We start from the raw sequence: 17,649 nt of genomic DNA, 5'->3' as shown, positions 1-17,649 counted from the left end.
TGGAACACATACTTCAACATCTGCTATTGCAAAGTAAAGAAGGATGCAGCTTATCACACTTATAATTCTCGTATCAGACTGAAAGTGACTCATGTTAGACTTCTGTGTTCAGAGTCGAGTTGCATTTACTCTAATATTTCCTTCTTTACTTCTGGTCAACCGCTACTATTACTAACAACTTACTTTCTCAGTGTATTATCTATTATAGGCTATAGCGTGTAAGTGATTATAAAACTGAGAACGTCCTTGACATAACTCACAAACAAGTTTCAATACAGAACTTTATAATACATCTCATTCATAATTTAATTGATTGATGAATTGGTTAATTGATTGATTTGTTCATCCGACTTTACCAAGTGCGACATCAAACCTTGACTAAAGTTATGCAAAAGCAAAGCTACGATTTTATTTGCAGTTGAAGGATGGCAAGACAGTTTATTGATTTTTAACATCTGGTTATAAACGCACTTGGAACTGAAGTGTATTTCGCTAAACTGCTGCTGTTTTGCATTTTATAGCCTAATTTCTCAAACCGTTACTGTACTATCACTGATGCCCTCTTTACTCAGAGGGCGCTTTTTGAATTTAACAAATTCTTAGTCTAGCATCCCTCAAGTATTAAACTACACATTGTTTAGTCAGACTCCAAGCCATTTACTGTAGGAGCCAAAACTTGAATAAATTAGCTCTAAACTTTTACATTATCTGAGCAGACTCTTGAAAAGTAAAATAATGTTGTTAGGCAGCAGTCTGGCAGCGTTAAACCCTGATAAAATAAATGCATAAGACAGTCAGATGCTCATATGATATTATTTATAGAAACAAATAAGATGTCCAATGGTTAAATGAAATAAAGAAGGCGAACAGAATGTTACTGCCATGTCCGGAGATTGTGAAAACAATTATTTGGGAGAAAATGAATTTTAATGACAAGTGATGATTAACAGAACTAACAGAGCCAGCAATTGTTTATAGGATGATACCCATTACTAGGTTAGCAGCATTGTAAGTGGTGCTGCCGCAAGGTTAGGAGCACCTGTCTAAGGGTGTCTAGTAGCTCTCTCACTCTGTAAGTAATGGCATCCAAGGTGAGTTATTTTAATTGCGCTCCTTTTACCTTTAGCTTAAACGACATGACTATATACTTTATGTTGATACTAATAAACAAAAACAAAGAATATTTAAATGCTTTAAATTTATTAGTAAAAACATAAATGATTTAGCTAAGACATTATGAAACATACCCAAATATAAACTTGAAATACCAGTTTTGTATTTTAGGTACAAGACTTCAAGCTAGAAGGAATCGTCACTGCACCATGCACCCCATTCACACCAGCAGGGTATGATTACAAACATATCGAAAGCACTTGTCAATAAATGCAGACATTACTGCTAGCTGGTGGTTGATGGTACCTCGGCAACAGTCTATACCACTGATGTCACTACTGATGTCTAGTACATAAGTTAACAGTCAGCTCAACTGTAGTTACCCATCTCTCTAGACTGCCTTTGTCAAAGGCCACACGATTATAATGTGTATCAATTAGCTGAGACTCGAATTAACAGCCTTGGTAAGAATTAGCCTCCTATTCTTTAGCCACCTATCCTTCAACTGTCACCAGTAGCCAGAGATGGAGGATGTTAACTGGTATTTAATTAAATATAGTCTGTGGTTGGTGGAGTGTGTAGACACCTGGGGTAGCTCTTCTTGGTTCTCTTCTCTCTTTGTAGGGAGGTCGACTACAGCAAGTTTCTAAGTCTGGCTGATCACATCGAGGAATATAGTAACACCTGTGTCTTTGGTAAGCACGACGGATGAGCTTTTTATAATCTTACTCACAAGAATGTTCCTCACCCGAGAAGACGGCAAGCATCCACCGATTATATCTGATTATTAGAATTTAATTGCTTTCTAACTGAACCCACTTAGCATAACGGCTGCACAGCTGCTGCCAGATGTACCCGAGACACTGAAAAAGCTGGCAGAGAAAAGGCATGGAACTCTGAAGGGCCTCACATATTCTATTTCATCTATTTTATTAATTTTCTTATTTTACTTGCTCCGCTTGTTCAACTGCATGTTTGTTAGACCATATGTGATAGGTCATATCATTTTCAATACACATGAGGTCAAATCACACAACTTTTTTAACCCTATGTAATAGAAAAAATTCTCAGCTTTTCAAAACTGTTTTCGGAATTGAAATCGAAGCAATTTAACCTGAGATATAGGTTTTTATCGAAGGTGTTGGTCAATATGGTCAGCACAACAAACTGAGAAATTTGTCTTCAAAGATGATGAATTGGATCTTAAACAGTATTATTTTTTGACGTATAGGAAGGTCATAGCAACCGCACGCTACAAACATTACACCTTCGTGAATGTTAGGAATGGCTTGACTTCACTAAATTCTAAGCCACATTGATAATTTTCACTTCGGTAGCCCATTGTGCATTATATGAAATGCCTCATTTGTATTGAAAATGATATATACGACTTGTCATATATATCTGCTCATATGTTGTAGTTCATTGCTGAGGTTAGTTGATTGTAAAACGACCAACTCTTTTTTTCATTTGTCAAATTTTATGAATTGATACCAAAATTTTTAATTATCGCTATTATTATTGTTATCATAGCTAATTCTCGGCATGTGCTGCTGCTAACACCAGTGTTCAGGCCTTAGATATCTCAGTAAATCGGTGCTCTGAATGCTGCTCAGCTGTTTCAGGTCAATATCGCGCACCAACATCCAGTCACTCAGGTTATGACAGCCACAGGTGCTTCAATTCCTATCCGCGTCAGCATTGATCATATCACTAGCTCCTCATACTCTGTCATGCATTTTCTTCTTTTCCTTTCCAGCATTCGTTTTGTTAACAATTATTATTTGTGTTATTTATTCTTGACCTTAGTTTGAGAGCTCTGTAATTTGTGATATTTAATTTCTACATATCAGCTATTCGATGTTTAGCTAATGAAACAACTGGAGAGGGTCTGTCTATGACAATTGAAGAACGAAAACGCACCGCTGAAGAGTGGGCGAGACTAGCAAAAGGAAGGTGAAAATACGTGAGCAAATTTTTTCACGTTCTACATAATTTATTCTTTCGTAGTTTCACAATTAAATACTAATGAAACTTGTCTCATCGTAGGTTTTCCTTGATACTGAATGTGAGCTGTACCAACTTGAAGGACGCGTGTGACCTGGTAGGTTGAGGAACGAGAGTATATTTATTTTTGCTGTAAAAGCTAAATACTTGAGAGCAGATTCATTGATATGAATGTATATTTTATGTGATGATTCTGCTTTGGTTTATACCACAGAAACACAAAAATTCTTGTTCTACTGCATCTGTGACCTTTTGTCTTTTTAATAAACCTAAAAGTTTTATCATTAGCTAGTTTATATTGGTATAAACATGGCGTCATGTTGCCACATTCAAGTTATTTCAGGCAGCTCATGCTGAATTGGTTGGAGCTGACGCAATCTCTGCCCACACACCTCTATTCTTCACTCCAACAAGTATCGGTAATTATCTCTCTTGCACTTAAGAAGAGATTTTGTATTTATTAGATCTATAATTATATTACAAAGTTACAAATACTTTAAATATAATTTTAAATTTAATACTTTAAATCATTGAAAGATAATTCACTGGAAATTTATGAATGCACATCTATTTTTTAGCAAACCTTAACTTGTTAACTCTTACAATGATTATCATGGAATAATGTATTTTCAACGTTTAATGTCATCACAGTCATGTGTTACCATAGCCAACCTACTAGAAGGTAGAGTTCATGTGCCCAGCGACTAGATGTTTATAGGCATGGATACAAATAGCATTGCTTTGATCACCTGCTAGAAGTAACAGCAATTTTTAACGTTGCTACTTTTTGATTTGTGACGCTGGTTTTTTTATTATTTGTAGAGTCGCTGGTGGAGTGCTTAGCTACAATTGCTGCATCAGCGCCTAATACGCCGTTCTATTATTATGATATTAACTTCATGACTGCCACAAACTGTGAGTAACTAATACACTAACTATAATCTATATCCCTTTTAACATCTTGTGAACTAAAAGTGCTGCTGTGATAGCATGAAAAGTCAACGATATAAAAAAAATTTGACACCATCAACCCTTAGAATATTTTTCAAATTTTCATTTCTTATTTTGTTAACTTTATGTAAATGATAGCTTCTAAGGTACAAAAAGTTGAAGAACATCATATCTGGTGAAATGCCCGTCTCCAGCCTGACCTTGCGTGAATGCACTGAGTGTGTCCTTGTTTGTCTGCGACAACCGTAATACATTATTGCGTAAACGAGAGTTATGACCAGGAGGTATTAAACTTAACTTTTATCCTTAACGGATTGTCTTTAAGCTTTCAGAGTCAAAGAATAAATACTTTAGGTGGAAATGAAAAATAAATTGCTTTTTGCATAGAAATGCCAAGAGTGTTTTTTACCTACAAATAACATCTCAATGACCCGTTTAAATATATTAAAATAATCTCGATTTTAACTCATTGTGTCTGTCGCTGTCTTCTTTGTTCGGCTTACAAACAGCTCAATAAAATGCTAGCAAATCCCTCGAAAGTTCAGCTTAGTGTGTGAGTGCCCTCCGTATCAGAGACGGCTGGTGAGGCAACAATAGCGAGTAAAAAGTATCAGAAACAGGCACCCGCTCTTAGGCGTACTTTGTATAGGAAGAAAAGATGGTGGCAGACTTACTAAGTTGATTCAAATCACCAGCGCTTGATAAAGAATTACTTATATCCCTAAAGAATGTTTATCGTACTTGTACACTTGGTAATCAATGTTCAGAAGCTCCGTGGAATGACTCACAAAAACAAAATTATGGAGATTATATGCGGGTTATCATTGTTAATCCGTACAGATTCATTGTTGATATTGCGTCACGCTTGTCTAGTTGACAATGGAGAAGTGTTTGCCATGGCGATTGAGAAGATACCGACATTTAGAGGAATGAAACAATCTTCCCGTGAGATAGCCTATCTAGTCAAGTCTGTGTTGAGAAGTCAGGAAGGAAGGTACCAGGTCATCATCGGAAATGAGGTGACAACTTAGCACACATATTGGAAGGGTAGGCTCTATATATTGATAGAGCCAACCCTTCCAATATATATTATATATTATAATAATATATAATTATATCGATTCACCGTATAGAGCTCTGTAAACTGTCCAAATTACAGCGCCTCCCCCACATCCATCTCATCTACAGGCCAGCAACTTGATTAATGTTTATATTTCCCACCTTTTATAAAACCTTCAAGCAATAACAAAATGTCAAGATTACGTTCTATTTTGCTCAAAATTGCACAAAACTAAAATAGCACCTGCTATTAATGTCATAAATAATATTTAACAAAAACTATTCAAGTTGGTAAGTTTACTGCATAGTAAAAAGTAGCATAAAGTTTTAAACATTTATTTAATTTAATAGACTTTCTTATCTCTAAACTAAAAATTTGACAACATTTTTTATTTTAACACATAAATTGCCTATTAATATGTAAAAAGTGTCTTTACCTAGTAAAATTTGTCTAATAAAAGCTTGCTAGTCATTAACTATGCTCTAACGCTAGGGTGGAAACTCGGTCAGAATCTTTCTTTTTTCTTAGCAGTAGGGCATTAGTTGATGCAATAAATCACAATTTCAAGGTTCTCAGGCTATGTGAAAAGCACGTATACATCTTGTAAAAAGTTAGATGAGGCTTGAAGCATGCTGAGTTCAAATGTTCAAACCCTCTTTGACAAGCGAGTTTAAATTGTTTTATAATCTTCTCTGTATTTTCAATTTATCTTTTTAGGTTAATTGAAGTCATGCTAATTCATTTCGGCTTTATATTCACACCAGATTTTTATTATGTTGATATTTAATAGTTTACATTCTTAAATTTTAAATGTTGAAATAAAATGGCACTGTTGGCTGTATAGGAACTCACAGGAAGCATTTATATAGCTTATGAAGAGTGTGTTGTAATATGAAAAGGGCAGCCAATCAATCTCAAAAAGAGTTTGGTTTTGAGATCCGGAAAAATCTAAAAATGTTTTTGAAGTTCATCACAAAAGATGAGTTGGCTCACAGGATCCCAAAAAGTTTATATATAACGAAGTCGCTTTTGATAGTACATACATCTGTACACTATTTCATAGTGCATCTGTATACCATTTCATAATACTCCTGTACACCATTTCATAGTACATCTGTACACCATTTCATAGTACATCTGTACAACATTTCGTAGTACATCTGTACACCATTTTATAGTTTATCTGTATACCATTTCATAGTACTTCTGTACACCATTTGACAGTATATCTGTACACCATTTCATAGTATATCTGTACACCATTTTATAGTACAGCTGTACACCATTTCATAGCACTTCTGTTTACCATTTCATAGTACATCTGTACACTATTTCATAGTACTTCTGTTTACCATTTCATAGTACATCTGTACACCATTTCATAGTACATCTGTACACCATTTTACAAGCAATTGGTCTAGATTGTGCCAGAGGTTTTGCATCATCTTAAAATACGAGTTGATCCAATTCTAGAAGTACTTGTTTCATACCATACCAGCAATAAGCCTTATCCTCAGGTGTCTGTGATAAACAACCTTAACAAAGGTGAGGCAAGTTTGTGGTAATTTGATGGCATGTTATGGAAAGTTGCATCCAAAACAACTTAACATTGGTTAAGCATGAGCTGCAATAGAATGATCTCAGTCGAAGCATTTCATTCAGTTCAGCCAAATCGAATGAAAAATAGTAGCCATATTTTCATCACACTGTGTTACCATTGATACAATCTACTCATGTTTACATGACGGCAGGGAAAGTGTACACAGACATAGACATGATTACTGTATATCATAACCTATTATTTGCCATTTATATAAAAATAATGGCTAAATACCTGCTGGTCTAAGACCACCTTAACATTGTTGGACATTCTACCTCAACAAATATTGTCTCATCGCTAAGTACTATTATTTTCTTGCAATATTTTATTAGCATTACATGTTAGTGTGATAAATCAAGGCAGCAAATTTTGTAAAGCTTATGAAATGTAGCTGCTCTAACAGTAAACAGTAATAAAAAAACTGAATCACACAGTTTATTTGCGGAACATTAATCTCCACCTCAATCTACCCGGTCTAAACGTCATATGTCGAGGTAAATGTCAGATGTCAATAACGTCATATGTCGAGGTAAATGTCAGATGTCAATAACGTCATATGTCGAGCCGTTATTGCCAGTGTTGCTAGATGGCCTTATTAAAAGACATGCTATAGAGTTTGCTGCACTAAAGAAAACATTTTTATTAAAATTATTTTTTGTAATATCTAATATAATGTTATTTTCATTAAAATTATTAAAAATATCTCATGTGATAATACTCCTAAAAAGAAGCTTATAAAAACCGTAAATTCTAGCTTACCTGCAGGACCTTCGTGCATGTTGTCACACGCCACGAAAAGTACAGAAGTTGCTCATAGAAACTCTTACCATAAAACAAGAAGCAGAGGATTGCTCCATTGCACAGGTTAAACAAAATATTAGTTAATACAAGCTATTGAAATATGAAGTTGCCTCACCCTTACAAGTTTGAAAACTCGTTTTTTTTCTCAATTGTTGTAAAAGCCCGCCAAAACACATTTTGTTTTTGTAACTGTGAAACCTTATGATGTTACAAAAATAGTCAGATGTTATATCCATTCCACGGTGTTACATATAGACAGACCTGGCCCAACTCAGTGATGATCGAGTCGGCCATTGTACTATACCAGAGGCTTCTACTCACTCATATCTAGACTCCTCATCTGCGGTATCATGTCACGCCATGAGAAGACATTTTCTCAGTGAATACTTGTGTGTTATCACAAGATTTTTATTGCACATTATGAGTTTGTTTTGTTGTCATTTACAGAAATTACTTTCAAACTACCGTCGCTATTATTCTCGCTAATCTAGAACCTGTTGAGCAAACAATAGCTTCATGAACCACCGACTCTCAGCACATTTCTCTGTTTGTTCATGACTTGATCCAAGCAGTCTACGGCCTCCTTCAAAGCCATCGATTAGCAAAAGTCACGAGATAAGGTCTGGCCTAACATGCCTCTGTTCACTTCTCACAGTTTCTAGTACTTTTTTTTCAAACTACTTATGTACGTCAATTTGTTGATGTACTGGTGAGCCTATGCACCGGTCTGACCTTATGCTGAATAAGTTTGCACTGTGTCAGCCATGGGTAGACACAAGAGCAGCCGACCCTTAACACAACTATCATAGAGTCTGATTAGCGCTTGTAGATATACTACTGTCTTGGCAATATGTACACAACCTCAATCGCTACCCAGTCGCACCAAGCGTCGGCCAGAGTTTACCCATACGCTTTCCTTTGCTACAGGAACTGCTGAAAATCGGCTCAGCAAAACTTCAAGTGGCATCACAGATATTGCTAAATCTCACTGCAAATAAACTTAGATAAAATTAATTTTTATGAGAGTTATCCTATCTTGGCTTGTGTAATGGGAGCACCTGCTCATTGTTGTCATTGAAGAAGGCAAGCCACTTTAGGGCAAACAAACATAAGTTACGCATAATCTTGGGAGTTATTAGAAGGGAAGAGGCTGCTATCTAGTGCAGTATTTCACATACTACGGTGGAGGTAGAGAGCAATGTACTCAGATGTCTCTGGTCTCATTATATAATGACACTCAGAGGCCAGTCAAACAATGCATTCTGGTGCCATGCTGCCGGACTGAACACATATCTCACGCACTCATACTACTTCTGCTGGTTCTCTAGTTGTTAGCCCATCAGCGTCTTCACTTAGTATTTCTATTATTTTTCGAACCATTAGTATTTTTCTCAGTTTATGATGCAGCTACTTATAAAAATTAAGTTTTATTAAAATCTCTAAAAACTTGACCATGAACGTCTGTCAGTACTACTCGTTTTGACAACAAATGGATGATTTTATTGAGCTATAGTAAGCATATAAGTCTATAGTTTATAGTAAAAGCAGCTTCAAGTGGTCTAGAATTAAGGAAAAAGGATAAATTGCAAAAGTTATAAAATAAAAAGAAAATATATATACCAGGTTGGTGTAAACTTTACTTAATCTAGATGTCAGATAGAATAGCCTACATTATGTATCTCTATTACCACCTTCATCTACATGTCTATGGGTAACCAAACCATCCTTTCTACCTACGTGTGTACAACGGAAAGGAATAATAAAAAACTTTTTAGTTAAAGTAATGATGAAAACCCTATTATTTTTAATGATTGTAGCTTTATTAATTTGATTATTTTATAAATAATTTAATTTTTTACATTTACTATTTACATAGTTTTATAGAAAGCATTTGTTTAGATACTTTGTGAAGTTACCTGCAGTATTTATTAAAAGGTTATTCTAGGTCTATGGACCATATCATGAATAAGTGCATCGCAATGCATTCTTGTGAAAATGTTTACTTCAACAAATGAAGCAAACCTCAAAACAGTTTAATTTTGTCTGGAAAGATTTTGACTGTGTCTTACTTTTCACAACCATTCACATGATGAAATAGAGACATCTCCTTTGAGCCTCATGTTCTTTAGAGGTTTGTCACAGTCATGCCTTCTCTTTCCATACCAAGATCTAGTTGAATGGTTCTATCATGATGATACACCTTCCCAAGTAGACCTTGACCTTCACCAAGAAGGCAAAACAAGAACTTTATCGAAAATTCAGAGCTTCTCTTTCAACACGTAAATAAACACAATAATGAAACACTGTTTATGTCTGTAGCTCCTGCTATGCGGCCTGCCTATGGGTATACGAATCCCAGTCTGTTTACCATATGCTGGAAGAATATTTACTAGAATGGTTGAGGCCTTTGATAGGGGTGATATGAAGGCTGCTGCTTTGGAACAGGTGAGCCAGTGAAGCGGGGAGCGTACTTTGGTGCTACCACCCAGCAATCTATCTATTCATCTATACATATATTTATAATCTATCCATATCTATAATATATATATTTATATATATATGTTTATATATAAATATACATTATATCAATATTTATATATATTTATATATATACTATATATATATCTATATATCTATATATATACTAGCTGTGCTACCCGGCGTTGCCAGGGTAATAAAAAAGTCTTTGGACAGAAAATTTATTTGTGTTTAACATATGACAACATTTGCCATTCTAATTTACAAACTACATATCATGAGAAAAGTTTTTTGTGTAATTGAAATAAATTAAAAGAAAAAATAAAAACAACTGTAAAGGTTTTCAAACTTGGTCAAACAACTTTCAAACTTCATATCATGAGGGAAATGTTTTGTGCAGGTCAAACAAATTTTAAAAAAATATAACAACTGTAAAAGGGTTTAGATGTAAATATGAAATAATTAGCAAGTTATAGCTAAATTAAGTCGGTTTTGCTACGATTACAATAAAAGATGATTCAGTAATGACACAATCAATACGAACTGAAAAAACAGAATCAAAATCCTGAATATGTTGAATTAATAATAACAATTCGTTGCATAAAAGTGTGTGTGTGTAAAAAAGGTTACTGTTCCACCAGAAGCTATCCATTCAAACTTTGAACACGACGATACTGCTACCTTTCGACAATGGTGCAAATGTAAAAATGAGATTTCGAATTGTCATTGTCTGATTGAACGGTGAGAGGATGTATAGGCTCTTAACACGGAGACGACAGAATTATCTGCGTAAGAAGAAGTGGTCTTGACCCCAGATATAGGAATTGAACCTTACGAAAAATATTTCTTAACAGAGGCATCGTAACGCATGGCCGCATCGGTAAAATAATTAGCTTGCGCTATAGCTATAGCCGGAGTGACAGACAGACATACTTTGAGAAATATATATATAGATAAATATAAATTATTTATATATATAAATCAGTAAATAATTAGATAGTGTACTTATCTTTGTCAGCTACTGTATAATAAAATAACAATGATTTCGGTAAGAGAAAAAATGCTTAGCTAAAGTCACTGCAAATCTGTTTTGCGCGACCATGCTCTCCAGGTGGCAAGCGGCAAATTTCATATATTTTATATACTTTATATTTTATATATATTATAATAAAATATAATAATGTAGTATATAATGTATAAAAAAAACTCCCCTCTGTAGGAATGCTCTTCAACAAATTTTAAGTAATTGAATGAGTTTGTGAGATCTGTATTTATTTGGTTTTAATTAGAAAAAAGGCGTAATATCTAAACAGTGCTAGCAGTGGTTTTGTCAGAATAACTATCAGCTTATTGTATTATTTAGTCATCCCTAAATGTCATCCCTCCCACGTGTTTGCTGACTTTGGTGGCCTAAATACATATTAAATGTTGCAAAAAATATTCAACAGGTTTGTAAAAGTTTGACTAGTTTTAAGAGAAATGCATAAAATGCTACAGCAAGTCTCTTTTTATCAAATGTAAAATGTACAAAATAAGTAAATTAAAAATGTAAGTTTTGGGAGCGAGTTGTTTACTAATGTAATTAAATTCTCTACTTATAAACCAGAGCTGTCACTCTGTTTGGTTTGATTTTAGGAGCGAATGCAGACGATACAAAGTTTGCTAAAGAAGTACGGTAAGTGTGAGGACTAATTACTCTGCTAAGTAAGTACAATGAGTGTGAGTACGGTAGGTGTAAGTACGGTAAGTATGGTAAGTGTGCTAAGTAAGTAGGGTAAGTGTGAGCACTAATTATTCTGTTTGTTTCTCTTTGTTTGTAAAGCTCTCATTGACTTCAGTGACAATTTGTGAGCAGAAGCAGATTACAAACAGATTAAAACCTCTTTGCTAAGCTAGTTCCGCTGAATCGTCGCCTCACCGCCTTCTATAAATAGAAAATTAGCTTGCTTGTAACAACTTATGAGTCAGCATGCCTGATCGTTTTATCTTGAACATTATATCAAAGTATGAGTCAAGTTCGGATTCATATCCTCTTTTTCTCATTGACTTGGAAGGTTTTTGCTAGCTGTAATTGGCTACTTCTAATGACAATTTGTCTAGTAATTTCTTGTTTTATTTTATGTCTATAAAACTAATTTTTAAACTACGACTGTGCTAAAAATTCCCTTCAAACATTGAACTAATTGGCTAGAATGTGGATTGATGTCTTAGCTTCTTTCTGTGGTGGAGTTGTCTCTTTTTAGAAAGATAGAAAGATTAGAGACATGAACCAGAACTATTAGCCATACTCATAAATAAGAGCAAGTGTAATCATGCAGTAATACACACACTAAAAAACTTCAATGAACGGAAGCCGTGTCCACCTGTGAGCGCCTGTCACTGCTCAAATTGGTACCCAATCGTGCAACTCTGAACAGTTTAACATTAGTTCTGTTTGGGAATAAAAAACTGAGCTATTCATTAAATAAAGCATATTTTACTCCAAAATACAAAACACAATAAAGAAATGAAAAAGATTTTTACATTACATTTATGTACATGTATGTATTTGTATTGAACGTGTAAAATGCTTCAGCTTTATTAGGAGTGGTCTTCTCTGCACTGATATTAGTGAAAATGAAAGAACAACTCACAAAAAATGCATAACTCGTTTTTTTGTACAGCAAAAATAACTTGTCACGTGTACTATTACTTACATTCTATTCTAATTTGCATTATTTTTTATTTATATAACAACATGGTAATCTTTTTTTATAATGTTCATTTTCTAAACTGTGATAACCATTAAAAGTGTAAAATATATTTAAAATCAAATAACTTAAATGACTTTTCATTAAAAAGGCTTTCTTTTTAGACAAAAAAATTTGATGAGACTTAGCATTGTTGAAGTTCAAATTTTATAAAATTTTTAATTCAATAACCAGCTTTCAGAATTGGTACCTAGACAATAACTAGTGATGCTAAACTAGCGGCACACCTAAAGGAATGAGTGCAGTAGTTGTATTTAATTTGTATGTTTTTCTGTATAAAAATTATCTATGAAAAGCAATGTGTTAGAAAGTTAACTTCAAGTTGCCGTTCTACTATCCTGATAAATAACAGACATGCTTAAACCAGATGCCATTGCCATCTTAGCTATTTTTCATAGCTGCCATCATTATTATTATTATTATAAATATTATAAAAATTAAGATTACTGTTGTTTTCAAGTCCCATAATCTTAAAAAATTTTTGGTCATGTTTTGATAAACTTTGTTTTTCTTTAGATTCTTACTACTCAGTGTGTTTTGGGTTGAAGAGTTGTGTCCACTTGTGTTTTGGGTTGAAGAGTTGTGTCTACAAAAATTCATTCTTTTTTGTTACTAAGTTGATGAGGTCTTTTCAGAACTACGTTTTTGTTTACATTTTTGCCTAAATTCTCCAAGATTTTGACACAGTCTCAACTCTTCCTTTCCTGGCAGATCAGTATAGACATAAGGTTTATGAGAATAGTAGAAAAAGTGGAAATACTTTAAAAAATTGCTCCCTTGGCGTTGGCTGAAGTCAGTATTTTGTCATCTGATTTGAGTTTTATATTTCATGTTGGCATGCCCTGCTTGAGCAGCTCTGATACTCTCTCCTATCATTTCAAGTGTTGCTAGTATGCATGAATGAGTTACCAGGTCATACGCCTCTTGATAATCTACCTATGTTATTACCAGATTAGTCTTTCTTCTCCCGCAATATTTCAATATTTCCTTTTTCAACATCAAATGTTCTTTTGTTCTTCGTTAGTCGAGTCACCGTCTAAGCGCTGACAAAAACTATCAGCTACCATAGTTTTCATTGTTAGACCTCATAGAATAGATTATTGAGAGGTGCACTATGGAGCTCTAGTTATTGCCTGCTCTTTCTTTTACGGGATTTCCCTGGATTAACGTTGCCAGACCCAATGTCATTCACACAAGTGTATCCCTGCTTTCTGGTAATTATTCTGATAGTGTGCAACTTGCTATGAAGTGTTGAGAGACTTTATCTGGAATTTGTACACTCAACTGGACCTGGCGTCTTCCAGTTTGGTAGTTTCTTCAGCAATGCCTTATTCTATGTTAATTTACTTGCACATCTTTCTGGGTTGTGCAAATAAATTACACACACACATTTGCACATCTCACGGGTTACTTTTTTACTCTCTAAATCTATTTGTCATTCTAATTGTGACCTGTGGCTTACTCAACGAGCCTGTCAAAACTGCTTGGATTTTTATTTGTCTGATGTGCCTTCGTTCCGCTCCCTCTAATGTTTATCTTGATAAAATCATTTTGGTTAGTATCAGGTAGTTTATTGTGTTGGCACCTGGTCATCATAACTCGTGGTCTTGATTGCTGTCACTTCTCATCTATTTTTAAGTTTTATGATAACTCTATTTTTTTCCATAAATGTCATATTCTCACTCAACCTTCCTTTTATAAATGTCATACTCTGACCCCAGAGATTCCCTCTCAACTTTCATCCCCAAGGGCTTGACGAAAAAAAGCACGTTTTAGGGGTGTTTTTGGTTGCCTGACACTCTAGAGTCTAGACTGTTTTCATTAAAAATAGTATGTTTTTTAGCTTGGTACATGAATACCCCTTTCCACACAGTGGAAAGGGGTATTCATGAGCAAAAAGGGACAATTAGTCTGTAGTGATGAAGTGATAAGGGGTAGTTTTTTATTAATGTATAAGTCAGTGTAAAGGGTGCATTTTATAACATCTCAAACTAGTCCTTGGGAATGAATCGAAGTGAGTGGACCCCCTGGGACTCTGACTCTACCTTCTCTCTCTTGCTCGCTCTGATTGTTGATGCTCTTCCTATCACCTCTTTTCTTTCTCTGGCCTTAAATTTCCAAGCTGGTTTATTACTGTCATTCCCTTTTCCATCAAACTGTCACAATGCCAGTTTTTCACAAACATAGAACATGTTGTTCAAGTCTGGGATGTTAAGAACCTGTCCATGATTTGTTGTGAAGTTTAATGTCTTTACCTCCTCTTTCTTAGTGATGTTATCGGTTCCCTGTTGACCTCCTGTTGACCTCTAGCTATTGTCTCTTTGGTAGCATTTTCAATACTAATAGCAATTCTCCTTCTGTTAGTCTCTCAACATGAGTGATGTTATCATCTATCAACTTACCTTTGACTGATTTAGCTCATCCTAGTTTTGGTAAATAATTCCTCCTGCCCTTCATCCTGATATTACTCTTCATTTCACCATGTTACTTCATTTTATTCATTTTTTAGTTTTATCTAGCTCACCACTTGGAACCGTTTGTTCTTGGTGACAACTCTCGCTTGACCTGACTAACTTTGCTCTGTCCCTTTCTCTCGTTTACCATAAGGCAGTCATTTTCCTGCTACGCTCCCCTGCTCCAGGGATGCAGCCATATTAGCATTTTGACATTTTTGATGCTATCTAGCTTAATAATTTCCTTCTATGATTAACTGACACTTGATCCTTACCAATGGTAGACTGAGGACTAATATTTACCTGAACTTGCTCCTATTCTGCCACAGCTGATCTGCCCTCTGATGCTGTTTTAGCAGCAATTGAGCTGCTATTCATGCGATCAAGTTTAGCTTCTGTATTATTACGGTAGAGCGCTGTCACGGTCATTCAATGGTTTCAAGGTTAGCCTGAGTCTTATCGATGGGCCAAAAGTTTCTCATCTATAATGATTCTACTGGAGTGCCTTTCTTAGAATCTGTGCTATCCTTAAGAAGTATTGTTTTTTATATTGTTTTAAAGGACATGTCTGCTCTTATCTCAGCGAGGTTGAGATCAGTCTTTGGTTTATGGTTCCGAAAGCCCCGCAGTCTTGCCAGCTTTAATCTCAGTTCTTTGTACTTGCCTATTTTCTCATTCTCTTTTCTTCTCCCACGTGCATCATCCGTTATATCGATATAAATACTATTGTTGTTATTATTGTGATTTTTTATGATTTCTTAGGATTTTATGGTAGTTAATTGTATTACATGGATTTGTAAAGCCTAATGTCTTATGACTCAGGTGGAGGTGCTAAAAAAGCACTCAGTGCTATCGTGGGAATGGATCTTGGACCATCTCGTCTGCCGATCAAAGATCCTACACCTGAAGAATTGGATAACATGAGAAAAGATGTTGATCGCTTGGGAATTAAAGAGTATATATGAATAAAACTCAGGAATTAAGTGTATAAACAACGATTGTACATAGACTAGTAGCTTTTGCTTGTGCATATCGACTGGGTTGAGATTGTTAAAAATACAAGGAAATCTTTTTTTTAGTCTTGATGTAACATTTAAGGTGAAATTAATGCTTGTTTTGCTGCATATTTAGTAAAAACTTTAGTTTTGCCAAATTTTCTCACTAATACATAGTTGTACATACAAGTATGTATTAGTGTATGTGTATACATGTACCGATGCAGGTATGAGAACTAGTATGTGTACGAGCACATGTATAAGTACATGTATGTGTATGCGTATGTGTATCTGTACATGTACGCGCACATGCGCAGGTATGTGTTCATGTATGTGTATATGTATGTGTAAATGTATATACATGTACATGCACAGCTCGCTAGCTGCTTTGTGCAAATACTCAATAGTCAATGTGCAATAGTCACTATTTTTGTAATACTTACTGTTTGCTTGATTGTTTTAGAGTTGTCAGTCCTTGCTTATAACATGGAAGCAGCCCATGATATTATATTTGTTTTACCCTTTATAAATTCAGTGATTCATTTCATACCCATAGGGTTTATGCTTGGTTAGATTTGTAAATATTTTGCCGGCTATATATCCTATACACTGTCTCCACTACAGTCTAACATTTAGTGAACGAGTTGTCATATGTGAAAGTCTAACTAATACTTTTGATTACAAAAAATGCACAAGTGCTCTATAAGCTAAATGAAACCAAAGTTTTAACATCAACTTTAGCTACTGCTTATAAGTATTACCTAGCCCATGAAACCAAATTTTAAATTAAGTAAAATTGAAAAGAAAATCTATATAAACTAGTAGCACATAGGACAGATGAGATTTCAAAGCAAAGCATACAATACTAGCATAATATGAATTATATTTAACATATTTGTTTATTTTAATAAGAACTCCTTAGGTTTAGTGATGCTCTATCTTATTGTGTAGTGGTTAGCACCCTTGCCTGGCTAGCAGCAATCAGGGACTTAGTCCTATGGGAGGTCCAATAAAGGTCATCAGGTTTTAAATTGCTCCTTTCCGTCGACATAAAATAGAGTTATAGCATCATTAAAGCGTTGCACTCCAGCATGACAAGTTTTTTTTCAGCAGCTTTTGCACCTGGAATTCCTCTCAGATATATTGGCCGCACCGGGGCCGCACCATTCCTTTGAGGCAAAAGAAGTCTTTGGTCAGTGCTAGAACCACCCAAGACAGCTTATTAGTCATGGCGGTTCATTTTAAGGACATGAAATGATATTAGCATTGTTAATTATGACAAAAGCATGCCAAACTATTGCTAGCTTATTCCACGTTACAATCGTAATCAGTGACACGGACGTCCTCCGACCAGCGCTGTACATAAGATACATATCATTGGAAATCATTTATGCGTAGTAAATCATTTAAAAATTGTCTTCCCTATATGCATAACCCCCAC

General features: G+C 34.9%; 1 protein-coding gene across 2 annotated transcripts; it reads left to right on the top strand.

The window, feature by feature from the left end:
* Positions 1-1,034: 1,034 nt before the first annotated feature.
* On the top strand, positions 1,035-16,614 carry LOC137410641 (N-acetylneuraminate lyase-like). Of its 2 annotated transcripts, none has more exons than XM_068096097.1 (11): positions 1,035-1,091; positions 1,285-1,346; positions 1,738-1,808; positions 2,982-3,069; positions 3,163-3,217; positions 3,464-3,539; positions 3,943-4,035; positions 4,945-5,090; positions 9,852-9,977; positions 11,646-11,685; positions 16,036-16,614. In XM_068096097.1, the coding sequence occupies exons 1-11, from the start codon at positions 1,080-1,082 to the stop codon at positions 16,176-16,178; spliced, it is 912 nt and encodes a 303-aa protein (XP_067952198.1). In that variant the 5' UTR covers positions 1,035-1,079; the 3' UTR covers positions 16,179-16,614. The 2 variants fall into 2 exon arrangements, with proteins under 2 accessions (XP_067952198.1, XP_067952199.1); XM_068096098.1 differs by having other exon boundaries at positions 1,082-1,091; positions 1,285-1,476.
* Positions 16,615-17,649: the final 1,035 nt, after the last annotated feature.

Source organism: Watersipora subatra, chromosome 1, assembly GCF_963576615.1.
Source record: "Watersipora subatra chromosome 1, tzWatSuba1.1, whole genome shotgun sequence".
Taxonomy (NCBI): Eukaryota; Metazoa; Bryozoa; class Gymnolaemata; order Cheilostomatida; family Watersiporidae; genus Watersipora; species Watersipora subatra.
The sequence above is the reverse complement of the archived record's forward strand: the minus strand, read 5'-3'. Positions and strand labels throughout refer to the sequence as shown.

What these genes read in the sequence shown, in the direction of transcription:
- LOC137410641 (XM_068096097.1), top strand. An exon ending in TAGTAACACCTGTGTCTTTG is followed by an intron (nt 1,809 to 2,981) that starts GTAAGCACGACG and finishes TTCGATGTTTAG; the next exon opens with CTAATGAAACAACTGGAGAG. An exon ending in AGGTCATCATCGGAAATGAG is followed by an intron (nt 5,091 to 9,851) that starts GTGACAACTTAG and finishes TTATGTCTGTAG; the next exon opens with CTCCTGCTATGCGGCCTGCC.